The 12,998-nt window shown below is 36.8% G+C and overlaps 2 protein-coding genes across 3 annotated transcripts; both read right to left on the bottom strand.

Annotated features, from left to right (window-relative positions):
* Positions 1-370: 370 nt before the first annotated feature.
* LOC144966024 (uncharacterized) lies at positions 371-1,808 on the bottom strand. The gene is made up of 2 exons (XM_078902009.1): positions 1,667-1,808; positions 371-1,209 (listed from the first exon to the last, which is right to left on the bottom strand). Exon 2 carries the CDS (start codon positions 1,199-1,201, stop codon positions 662-664), a length of 540 nt encoding a protein of 179 aa, XP_078758135.1. The 5' UTR covers positions 1,202-1,209; positions 1,667-1,808; the 3' UTR covers positions 371-661.
* A 466-nt stretch (positions 1,809-2,274) lies between these two features.
* Positions 2,275-12,929, bottom strand: LOC144966021 (G patch domain-containing protein 3-like). 2 transcript variants are annotated; one of them, XM_078901999.1, is made up of 7 exons: positions 12,921-12,929; positions 12,364-12,581; positions 7,531-8,096; positions 5,294-5,468; positions 4,729-4,840; positions 4,071-4,367; positions 2,275-3,216 (listed from the first exon to the last, which is right to left on the bottom strand). In XM_078901999.1, the coding sequence occupies exons 1-7, from the start codon at positions 12,923-12,925 to the stop codon at positions 3,021-3,023; spliced, it is 1,569 nt and encodes a 522-aa protein (XP_078758125.1). In that variant the 5' UTR covers positions 12,926-12,929; the 3' UTR covers positions 2,275-3,020. The 2 variants fall into 2 exon arrangements, with proteins under 2 accessions (XP_078758125.1, XP_078758124.1); XM_078901998.1 differs by lacking the exon at positions 12,921-12,929 and having other exon boundaries at positions 12,364-12,785.
* Between the last annotated feature and the right edge of the window lie 69 nt (positions 12,930-12,998).

Genomic DNA, 12,998 nt, shown 5'->3' with positions numbered 1-12,998 from the left:
TTGCACCCTAAGCAGTCTTGTCCATATTCTCCGCGCAAAATGTTATTGGTGACATTTTGGTACTACCGGCCACTTATGGAACTTTAAGGTCAAACCGCCACCCTTCGCAGATGTTGAAAAACACTTTCCTTTTGTTTTTTAAAAATAGTTTTCAGTTCATAAACGGTTAAAACAGATCCATAGGCTCAGTTGGTAAAAATCTGCCGGGTCATTGGTCAATTTAGGGTTCGATTCCAGCATTCCAAGGACTTTGAAGAATTCTTTCCATAAACTGGCAGAGTGTTTCCTTCCCCCAAGACGACTGCCATATATTTTCATAAGTAGCTTGACTAGATCTAGACGTCTAGATAGATAAATCAACCCGTTTATGTTCGTTTTCAACAGAGAAAGTCAAAATTAATTTATTCAAAACAATTAATAGGGTACATAACGCAATAGAATAACATGTCACTCGCACAATTTACACACAAACGTGAAAGCACTGATCTCCTCCTCACTCATCACCAGTACATCTCTCTCTCTCTCTCTGCCAGTACATCCTCTGTGGTACCATCTCCCACACTTGCACCCAATCCATCCATCCAGGTCCCTATCACTTCCACAAAAATCACATAAACTTTCATCTTTGTTATTCACACCACACAACTCATCGATATCCATCTCAACGTCCGACCAGTCTCGTCGCAATTGAAGACGTTGCTGGGGAGGGGGGGGGGGGGGGGGGGGGGGGCTCAGTAATGTTAATGCCATTTGACATTAGTGATGTCCGCATGGTGTGGAGCCACCCACGTATCTTTCCTTCTGATAACTGAGCCCGTTGTTCCACAAGGGACATCGCTTTCCTCTCTCGCACCTCCCCCTTGTGTCGCTCCATAAATGCCTTATACCAGTAGTATCCTGGCTTGTCTTTGAAGGGGGTCTCGCTGCCTTCAGCATTTAGTATTCTCTCCACCTCCAGGCACAGCTGCTCCCTGTACTTCCCTTCATCTGCCCTGGCACAGACCACCATCCACTTAACTAGTGTTTTCTCCTCCTCTGCGGGTAACACTGTATGGACGGTGTATTTTCCGGCCATCTTGTCCATCGGTGTTGATCTCGGGACAGAGTAGGTCGCAGCGGCCTGGCGGACTGAAAGTTTTTTGGTGCGGATGGCATCAAGTGCAGCATCCACACTCGCTTGAGATAACTTTGATCTTGGCATCTTGGTGCCTGTAACAATGTGAAAAAATGAACTTTATTTAGATATTTGAACTTCATTTTCATAGACTGGTTAGCCTAATAATGTAAAGTTTTCTTTACAATGGTGAACATAATATAATTTTATGATAATAATAATCATGATAAACATAGACCGGTCAACAGAAATAAAAGGAAAGCATTGCAACAAGTAATGTTATAGACGTCTAGAATAATAATAAACAACTTAATCAACCCGGCCGGTTTCACCAGAATCGTTTAAATATTCTTTGGTCAAACCGGCCATCCTCCCTAACGGGGCTAAAATGAAGCCCGAACACTGCCAGACGATCTAACCACAATCAAACGATCCTAAAATAATATGCAGTGCAGTGGTTGAGCCGGAACTCCTTAATAAAGACGTATAAATAGCTTAAATAGCAACTTCCTTCCACACTTTACAACCCATAACAAAGAACGGGATACTTACTTTTTGTGAGAAATATCTCGATGTAAACAAGTTTCTTTGCCTTCTCCTGGACTGCACACACTGAAACGGCGAGAAAAACGTCCCACGAGACGTCTGCTTGGTTAGTAGAAATATGCACTGGGAAACAAAATGAAACAATAGGAAATTAGACATCGAGTCTGGTAGTGGCCGGTTTGACCTGAATCTACTCTAAATGTAGTGACCTTCTTTGGGAATGGGTTTGGGGAGTATCTTTTGAAGTTGACCTATATTGGATGATATCACGGTCACCTTGTACAAAGTATTCCAATCTATTACAATTTGAATGACCTCCATAGTGGGCAGGGAGGTACTTGTTGTGTCTTCTATCGATTACCTTGTTTTGTCCTGACCCTAGCCGGAGTCCTTGGCTGAGAGGGAAACAGTTGAATGTATAGTTATAGTTTTGGGAAGTGATATTTTTTTCCTTGTAAATCATCTCTCTGTTAATAACAGTGTTATATACTGTTATTTTTCACATATGATTTGTAAACATTTGAGTGTATTCCTCTTGTGTGATGAACAAGGTTTTGATTTTGGAAAATAACAAAGACAATTAATTTTCAATAAAAGCATAAAGATCTTTAAACTATGTTTCTTTTATGAAAATATTTATTGATATGCAAATATACAAGTATACATACATTCACACCCACATACATATGCATACACACAGACACAGCACTCACGTTAAATAGTCCCTGGCCTAATGGTATTCGGATCAATTTGAAATAATTGGATTGTAATTGTAACAAGAATAAAATTAGACTTAAAGACATTGGACTAAATATTAGCCCACCTTCCCATGAAAACGTAGGTCCCGCAGCTAAATTGATAGAACACTTGATTTGTACACTAGTGGACTGGGTTTGAAATCGTGCGTTTGATTTTTTCTCTAATTCCTCTGATCACCAAGCATATAATCGGTATTTGGGTCTGTTAGATTTGATGGTAAATTTGAAAGTAAATTGCAATTGAGTAGCAGTCTTTCCAAAGGATAACATTGACACGAAACTGTTTCTTTTTGTTTCATACTACTTAAATCTGGACAAACCCGGCTCTACAGAACTCCAAGCTCTAAGGGACTATTCACTTTTTCTGAGATGTGAATTAGGGGACAATTTCACTTTTTCTGAGATGTGAGTAGAATCTGGTCTAATGCTATAACGAAGGTGTCATTCTCTAAACGTGTAAAGTTCAAATGCCTTTCTAGTTCTCCCCTTCTCATTTGGAATGCCTAGAGTGCTTACTTTGTAGTACATATCTTGAATAAAGCTGATCAAATGATTGAAAATACTATTACATCAATACAGAGAGGTGAATTAAAAATTCAACTTTATGATCCTGGTGAAAAATTGTCAAGAAAAGATTTCCTGTGTTTCAATGTTGTTGGTTCCTGTCTTTGTAATAACTTTTCTTTAGGATCTGTATTATGTGGATTGTCAAGGGAAGTCGTGATGAAGTGGCTCTCTGATTTCATAGCTTTCTTCGCAATGGATGGTCCATAACACAGAGGCTCTGATTCAACAAACCTGTTTTCAATTAGTAGGAAAAAAAAAGATTAGTAAACAAATATTCTCATGGGTAATGTGCAAGTAATTCAATGATAATGTATCATCATAATGTCAGTTAACATTTTTAATGAATCTCTTACTAGAAACCGAAGAACAAAATGCATCCGGAAATCAAAACACTTTCATCAGTTTTCAATGATGCTGAAAACAAATACTTTCAAATCTATCCTACAAAACTTCTCCAAAACCAACACCTGTTTGTTTGTTTTTTTGGGGTTTTTTTTTTTTTTTAACAAGTCCTTTGTCCCAATAAAACAACACCAGGCTCATATCAAACTCTGGACGGGGTCTACAATTTCCGACAATAATTCACACACAGGCTGAAAATTTCAAGAGAAAAAAAAAGTAATAATAAAAATGTGGACCATTTGGTGCACCATTGCTCAATTTTGCCATTTGATTTTTTTGTGTGTCCATCAGTAAACTTTGACAAAATAATACTAGCATAGCATCTGAATTTGTTGCAATTTTTTTGTCAAAAAAGTTGCCATAAATTTTCATACTTCAATTTCAACTGTATGTGCCGACATATATATTATTTTGATAAAGGTAGATAACAAAATCTTTAAAGACTTGAATTTTTTTGGTGATTTGTTTCAAGTATCCATACTATCCTTTGGAGTCTTACAAAGTTTTCCAAACAGAATCAAATCAAAATTAGGACAGGGCATAAACACGAAAAATAACACAAAGGGCATTGTCCCTATATTTGAAAACTTTTCTGATAATCATTTCTCATCTTACCTTTTGCAGCACATATCATATACAATCTCTTACGATTATTTAATTATTTAGAAAACACCAGTTCTCACCCTAAACCCTTTTTCTTGTGAGGTCTTTGTCCTTCTCCTTTGAGCGCTTGCTTGATGCCAGATTGACTTTTACCAAGACCTTGCCCGTCCATCCAGCCTTGCTTTTCTAATATTTTCCTTCCCACCCCCTTGGTGTGGATTTCAAAGTTGCCAATTGTTTTATTCATTGAAGGATTTTTTAACAAGGATGGTCCAGGCAATGATAGCTTCGAGAAAGATGTTGGTCTCTTGTCAGGAACTGGTCTGGCACTTAATCCAATTGAAAACCTGTCTGTTTTGTCATAACCACTGCGAAATCTGGAATGAAAAAAAAGGGGGGAGGGGGGGGGGGGGGGGGGGGGGAATGAGTGATATTTCATCAAAAAATAAAATCTTTCTACCCTTTCTTATTTAGATCCTGAGAATCAAATGATTTAAAACAGATGCAATTTTGACATTGGTGACCACAATTAAAAATTTTTAAACTCCAAGATTTTTCTCCTATAAGTATAAGTTGAACAAAAAATCCAACATCAGGAGGTAAAATCTGAGATCCACAATCTAAATTGAAGAGGTGATGGGGGGGGGGGGGGGGGGGGGGGGGGGTGAAATCACAGTTTACCATATTTGGCATGAGTGGCAAGTCTGACAAAGCAGCAATTTTAATATGAGATCTTACCTCCCTTCTTGGCGGATTTTGAGAAAATCACGGATATCCTTATCACCAGGACCATCTCCCTCATAAGGACTGAAGTCTACATCTAAATCGTCTGTTGTCTGTTCATCAAAGTCTGGGGGAAATGATGAGTGCAATTAATTGTCAAAAATGGAACCGATAGATAATTCTAAATTACCCTTTTCTGACCCATCCACTTCCAACTTGTCTACTCAGCTGTGAATGCATTGCTTTACTATATGTCTGTCTACCTTGTCATTAATCACCGCTTGTTTCGCTGCAAGACCTAAGGCCCCATGCCGTGACTTAAGATAATTTACTAGCAGGCTATATGTATCATGATAGCTACGCTTTGATAGACAAAATAATCAGAGACAGCTGTGTTTATGGTGAAAAAAGCATAAGTTTTCATACGAATAGAGACGACTTGAACGCTCAGTGAGCTTTTTGTCTCAATTTTCGGGATTTAATCATGAGTGGTAATTATAATTAAAAATGTTAATGAATACTTAGAATTCCTCTCAGCGACATAATAGAAGAAATCTTTCAACTAATATTAGACAACTACCTCCTTCTCTCGCCTGCCAATACATAGCATCTGTATAAAAGACAACTCCAGGTCCTCCCTTTTCCCATGGTTGCTCTATCTCTTCCTCATATAACCGCTCTTTATTTCTTTCCTGATTGCTGGGATCATTCTCAGTGGCTTCATGTCTGTCCCATTCTTCTGCATCTTCGTCATTCTGTCAAAAAATAAAATTTAGAATGACAGTTCAACATATAAGACTGGCTCCATTTTGTCAACATCCATCAGCAAATCATAGACTCCACTCCGCCCATCTACATCCGCAATCCATATAGTAAATTAATATGATCAAGTTAATCATTGTCTTATTTGTTGTCTTTAGCAAAGTTGCCATATATAATATGTATATATCATCCTTTTTTTTTTAATCCAAAAGACTGGAAGAAGCTTTAACATTTACAATGGGAGGATGTTTCGTTAAAATTCCTTTATTTTCTTTTCATATTTAGTAGTCAACAAATAAATACTTAATTATTGAAACAAACAGAACTGCTATCTTTAGTTGATATTTTTAAAGTGAGAGCAATACAGTTCATCTCAGTTACAACGACATCAGTTGTAACTATGTCCCACTCAAAATGATGTCATGTCAAAGTCACGTTTTATTCCCCCTCATTTATTAGTAACTAATTACACTCCAGCACGGTTTCCTCAAACTCATTTGAATGTCCCGAATTTTTTCTTTATTAACCTTTGTTATCATTCCATTCATTCCTTGAACTAATTTTTACCCCAAACATGGTTTCCTCGAATTCATTTCACCCAGCCAGCATAAAAAAATTAGAGTAATTGAAGGATTAAAAAAAAATTCGAACTGTGATTTCTACCACTGATGATTTACTGTGACCTTGGCCATACCGCTGAGCCTCACCCCCCCCCCCCCCCCCCCCCCCCCCCCCCCCCTTTCCTCTAGTTGTTTTGGAAAGGCACGGTTTCCTCAAACTTTTTTGCATGTCCTGAGGAGTCAGAGGAAACTTTGTTGGAGTGTATTTAATATGACGGAAATTTAACAAATCCTGCATATAGCCCAAGACCGATTTAAAACAGATCTGAAAATTTTAATTAAAATGTTGGCATCACTGATCAATGAAATCAGCGCCTTTTAGGTTATGACAGCCAATGATAACGCTCACTTTTTCACCAATCAGCGAATGTTTGCTAGTGTCGCATCTGATGGCATGAAAAAGTTTTAATAATAACTTTCCAATTAAAAAACCCCCTTACAACCAATAAAATCAATGCTTTCTAGATTTTCACAATTATGTGCCATTTTTCTAAGTTATCCTGAAGAATTCTGAGATATGACATTACAGACACATAAAGTTTGGGAATAGGCCAAGGTACACATATTTGCAGATCTGATAACCTGGTGTAATTATATTGTTGTAATGGACAATATTTTGTGTTGGTTTGAGAGTAATTCCATTACAACATCGAGCCCATAACAATTTGGGATATCAGAACTGCAAATAAATACACATTGGGATAGGCAAAAAGGAAATTTTTGAGTGTTGAATTAGTACCTTTAAAGTGTATGCAATTGATGTCAGATATTATTACAATACCATGTTGCATGATCAATGACCAAAAAAATATTATATGCAACATTCAATATATATGTAGATTTAGTTTGTACTAATGACTACTTCACATATTTAATTTTGGTAGTGCATTTGTATGTGCATGTGTGTGTAGGCGTACATGCGCACATGAGGGGGATCCGTTCCTCTACCCTACAGGGGCCTTATCGGTGCTGGACCTCCGTCTTCAGGGGGTAGGAGTCCAGACTGTCTAGTTTTTAAGGGCAGAGATCATTTGCAGTGGCACCCATGGGTGACAACCAATGTTGGCTTATTGATCAATCAGAGAATGTCTGCTACCAACTAATAATAGCATCTGACATGACAAAACTGATAAGGTTGTAATTCACCTAATCATTTAAAAAACGCTCAACCTCTAAAATGGCCTTTTAAGGGCCATCAAAAACTCACGATTGAGTGCCTATCATTGCCTTGCATTTTACCTTCTCCTTTTCTTTACTTTATGATTTTATCAGATATAGCAACATTTAGTTACATCATAAAACTTCTGGTTCCATCAATGTCATTATAAGTGAATCGAACCGCATATTTTTGAAATGAAGAGCAGAAAATACCTTAGAAAAGATTCAGCTTTGCACATTTAAAGATTTCAGCGTAAAAGAAAAATACCTAACTTACATGATATTTCCTCTCGATACTGATTAGATGCTCTTCAATGTTTTCATTCATCAGACGCACTGTTTCTTTTCTCTCAATTGTCTTCAATTTCTTCAACTCCCTTTTTGAGAGAGAATCTTGAGCACATTCAATACTGTTAGTTCCTGCACTGTTCAGATCTGCCTTGCAATAATCTATTGTTTTGTCTCCTGTAGATAGATCTGAATTGACAGAAGTGCTACTGTTTATCACACACCGTTCAATATCATGATCGATACCAACTTCTACTGATTGTTTTTCACTTGGTTTGCTGTGGTGTAACTTGGCAGTTGCAAATGGTCTTTTCACACTGGAGTCTTTTTTGTTATCTGTATAATTGTAGTCGACATTAGAATATAGCCTCTTCCCTTCAGTTTTAGGAAACTTTAGCTTTAAAGTGTTAATGAGGCGGTCAGGCAGTAAACATCGTTGGATATAATCTAAAAATACATTTGTTGGAGTTCCCACATTGCCGTGAGGCATGAGCTCAGGTGGTTTGAATTCTGGCATTGCTAGTAAGGTTTCTTCTTTAATACAGTCAGCAGAATCTGTTCAGAGATGAAAAAAAAAATGTTAAAGTTAAAAATACATTTGTATTTTGTTTTTATGTTTGTATTTTGAAAGACATTCTATTTCTCTATGTTTAATATCATTCATCCTGAACTGCAGAAACACAAGTCTTAGCAAACTGTGCAGGCAATAAACACAAATAGATTAATCACAAACGTAATACACTTTATGCTCATCATTAGATTCGCCATATAGCAAGGTTTGGCGATGTATCAATGGATGGGTTTCCTAAATCTATCACTAACAACATTCAGTTTCTTTACATTTTCAACCTTACACTTTCTTCTTTCACCAAGCCAAACAATTCCAAATTGAACCAAAGCAAAATTTCTATAAATATGATAACAGAATTGATTTTAAAAATCACGATTAAGATCAAGACCCTAACTTATAAACTTAAACATCTAATCCTTTATTTATTTTTTAAAATGTTATTTTTGATGACCATTTGGGATCTCTAGATGAGATTTGAACTCTTGACAACGAGTGTCAACTTTTGACAATGAGTGACAACTTCTATATCATGCCAACCAGATTTTTCAAATGACAACTGCTTCACTATCACTCTAAATAAATCATTTTCTCTGACATATTTTGAAAGGAGTTCACTCTTCTTTCAAATTCTGAGATAAAAATATTTGAATCAGATGGGAACTGCTAAAACTAGAAGGTGTGACAAGGAAGAAGGCACAATGCCAACAATTATTAAAAGTACCAAAAGCAATTTAATAAAATCAAAGGCCAAAAAAAACGGAGGCCTTCCGAAAGCTTCTCGTGCTAAGGGAAACAACCCAAATATTCCCTCAACTAACCCTAAGAAATAATAAAACCTAGTACCTTTAACTTTACCGATGTTGAGTTTACAATCCCCTATTGCAAGATTTTACACACATATGGTGAACTCAAACTAGTTGTTGTAAACATTGTTTTTAGTCCACCGCAGACTGAGCAATAATATTGAAATAAAAACCATATGGCAGCCCTGTATAGATTATGTCAAGCAAAAGTAGCTTTGATGCAAGTCGACATCTTATTCAGATTGGATTAACTATCACTCTTTTGTTCTCAACATTTGTAAGAGTCAAAGAGATTAGCCGTGGTGAGAGACTCTTACAACTGTCATTGTCTACCTGTTGTGAAGACTATGCCCAGCCCCTTGCCTCCTATTAAATGGTCACAGATAGCATCACAAACCCAAACTGCAAAGCCCCGCCCTCTTTTGTCTCAAATAGAGTGGTGACACACCACTGTAGCACTAAATCCCGGTTGCTCTTGATTTTTCAACATGTCACGATTTCTTCTATGATGAAATCATATTTTGTTTGATTGATTTCATAAATTTACCACTCTTTGAGGGTGAAAATTTGTTGCGATTAACTGAAATTTGTTGCCATTAACCAGTGACTTTTATATAGAATTAATTTTGTTTCTTGGGAAATGTTGCGATTAACCAAAAGTTGTGATTAACCAACTTGCGATTATCCGGAGTGGACTGTAGTTTAAAAATTACATAATCCGATAGTGTGAGACAGGCAGCAAAACTTCTACAGTTCTAGTTCTAAGTATGGGTATGAGCTGAGTCAGTGTGATATGGGCAAAACATAATTTTTTCTGAACTCGTTTTCTATTTCTTTATCACTTCCACCCTCTGCTTACTGCCCACATTGTGCCGTCCTCCCCTCTGTAGGCGCACGCAGATTAAGTCAGAATTGCCACTTCGTTATCATTATAATCGTACGGTGACAATCAACTTCCAAGATATCACCGTACGGTGAAAATAGCTTACCACACTATTGTCACCGTACGATGAAAATAGTCTACCAAGCTATTTTCATCAAGCTAACGGTGAAAATGAAAATAGCACACGGCTGTTCGTTTTACCACATATTGTTCCTTTTAGTTTTCATGCTACTTGCTTGATTCATCATGGGCACAGTGCCAGACCAGGGGTCAGCGAGGTTAAAGTCACTGCCGGAGAACAAATGTAATAAGTGACTTATGCTTGTTCTTTTTCCTCCTTTTCTCTCCATTGTTACACGTCATCTAATATACCCACAGATATAGAATAAAAAGAATTATAAATTCCAACCACAACTCCATTAACTGTTAAAATTGCTAGGTCATGCGATTATTATAACACATAGTTTAGTTTTGTTTCGTAGAGTGGCTCGACTGAGTACCAGTGATTGGCATACGTAATTTTTAATTTAATTACTGCGAAATGTTCGTCAAAGATTATTTGCTTAAAAATTGTGGTATGATTACATAAAAATAATAAACTTCATTATGAGTAAGTTTGAAGATTTCGATTATTATAGGTTTTAAATGGTGATGCCATGAATATAGTTGTTCTAATATAGTAGAAAGTCATTGACATCAGTCATTATCAAATGAAGATTGAAGGACATACATTAGTTCTAATATACTAAATTCACAATGTGGTGTTCCCGATCATTTAACCTCACTGTCTTATTGACGCCCACTGTCGTCTTCATCATGACCACCACCACCACCACCATGCCCCGTGTCCCCAGTACAACTAGTATCGTCACCATCACCACCCCAATCCCCATGCCTCTATCACTACTACTACTGATGTCACCATCGGTCCAACCCATACGTCAACAACACCATCACATAGCCGTACTTTTCAAAAAACACACACATTTTTCAAATTTTGGCCAGAAAACGTGTTCTCATCACATCAAAAACTCGCGAACCTGGAGTTGGATTGAACAGGGGCATTAATTAAATGATCGATATTTAAAGGACAAGTTTTCTGGCCAAATTTTTTTTAATGAAACGTGTCGGGGTTTTTTCTGAATACGTCACAAGCATTAACATCTCTAATAGATGATAATGGTCACAAGTATTAGCCCCGACGACAACATCACCATCAGCAGCACCAGTACTGCTACCGTCCCTAAACCACCAGCATCACATACGTTGTTGTTGCTATCACCACTGCCAGCATCATCTACCGTCAACCAAAATGTCGCTATCCACCACATTACAACTATCCTCACATTAAGACAATAACTGGCTAAAATCAGAGAATGAAAAATGTCCATATAAACTGGGCTGGTCATGAAAGTTGGCCACATAATATTATAATACTATAATATTATTATAGTCCATGTACTAGCATTCGACTGCATTATACTATTATATTATCATTACTACATTGTACTGGTCATTGGTTGTGTGAATTACGATATGAATGGATCTCAACCCCACGATGTTCTTAATGTTTGCATCTCTTCAACTCTTCTGTACTCTGTGAAAAATAGTTAAATTTTGGCCAGAAAACTCGTTCTTCAATAAATATCAATCGAATACTATGATCCTCATCTTGTCAAAAGCTCTAAAACCTGAGACTTCATCTTAACTAAAACTCTCAAACTTAAAACCGCAAGGAAGTCTCAGGTTTGAGAGTTTTTGACAAGGTGAGGGTTATTTTAGTTGATCAATATTTGAAGGACAAGTTTTCTGGCCAATTTTGTTAAAATGGCCTTTTTTAAAAAGAGTATGACAGAACTGTGGCTATAACATTGCCGGCATCGTATTATTTGTGTTGTTACCAATAGCGTGAAGTATCGTGATGATTACTTGATGACTTTCTCAGGTTTTAGTATGATAACAGTGGTCAGAGACTTGTTATTCTACTGGTTGGTGGGGAATTGGACCTGACAAGTTGTTAATCAAAACCACATTGCGTGAGTTTCAGAAAAATCGCACTGAAGATTTTTGTAGGGTGAAAAGTTCAGTATTATCCCTGTATTATGTATTTGATTTAGAGGGGGGTGGTGTTTGTATAAATGTGTTATTTCTTGATTCAATTTAGTCGATGTGTACTTATCAACTTATCACTTATCAGTATTTGAAATATGAGGTCTATTGTTTTCATTGTAACTTGACGTACATCTATCCCATAGAAACAGAAATCATATGAGAATAAAGATGAAGTGTCAGAGAAATAATATAATACATAACAATAGTTAAAGATCATAACACAAATGAATTACAAATGATTACATTTGATCATTTTGATGGAATTTTGACGGTACTGGCAGTAGCTCGTTGACCCCTGCTCGCCAGGTAGTATGACCTCGTGACCGACTGTCGGTGAGAGCAATGTACTCTACAACTAAAATGCAAGCTCTTTTCCACTGTGAGCAGCTTCCATCTTATATTTGTTGGGAGGCGACTTTTCATTTTCATTACCATATAAATATAACCACTCACCCTCACTGTCTGAACCAGAATGTCCAATGCCTGTTTTTATCTTTGATATATAGCATCTTTCTGGTGAATACTTAGTGGAAGAATCTGTCCATTGTTCGTTGTTGTATCTCTCATTAAAGTCCTCATACCGTGACTTGCGTATTTTTATCACAGCACAACAAAACTTCGACTTCAACGATTCTGATTCCCCTTCTCCTGTTATCTTTTCCGGGCGGTGTCTGTAATGAAAACATAAAAAAGATCCATTTTCAACAAAGGTTGAAAAATGAGCTCTCAGATCAGCAGCATGAAATTCATTAGGAATATTTGTAACCGCAACGTATTCACATTCACATTCAGTCATATTTTTTCGTTCTTATTCAACTTATTCATAGCAATGCATAGTCAGGTCGTTTGTTTATGTTTTCCCCGGAAGTTGTTGAGAGATTGGGGAACCCATCAAGAATGAGATTGGGTTAGAAAACAAACCAAAAAAAAAGTATTATGTATCGGTAATTGTGTTTGCTATAACGATATCAAACACACACAAAAATTATAATATTGATGTTTTCAAGTACTCCATTAGAAACTGAGCCATCACTATGATTTGTCACGATTGTAAAGCACATCATTCAATCAAATATTTCAGTTTCTTT

The sequence above is a fragment of the Berghia stephanieae genome, chromosome 2 (genome assembly GCF_034508935.2).
Source record: "Berghia stephanieae isolate SIO BIC M18660-M18661 chromosome 2, UCSD_Bste_1.3, whole genome shotgun sequence".
NCBI lineage: Eukaryota > Metazoa > Mollusca > Gastropoda > Nudibranchia > Aeolidiidae > Berghia > Berghia stephanieae.
The sequence above is the reverse complement of the archived record's forward strand: the minus strand, read 5'-3'. Positions and strand labels throughout refer to the sequence as shown.

Excerpts from the sequence above, each read along its gene's own strand:
- LOC144966024 (XM_078902009.1), bottom strand. The coding sequence starts at position 1,201 with ATGCCAAGATCAAAGTTATCTCAAGCGAGTGTGGATGCTGCACTTGAT.
- LOC144966021 (XM_078901998.1), bottom strand. The coding sequence starts at position 12,706 with ATGACTGAATGTGAATGTGAATACGTTGCGGTTACAAATATTCCTAAT. Across the intron at positions 4,841-5,293 it reads TTGGCAGGCGAGAGAAGGAG|ACTTTGATGAACAGACAACA; the intron begins GTAGTTGTCTAA and ends CATTTCCCCCAG. Across the intron at positions 3,217-4,070 it reads CACAAGAAAAAGGGTTTAGG|GTTTGTTGAATCAGAGCCTC; the intron begins GTGAGAACTGGT and ends AATTGAAAACAG.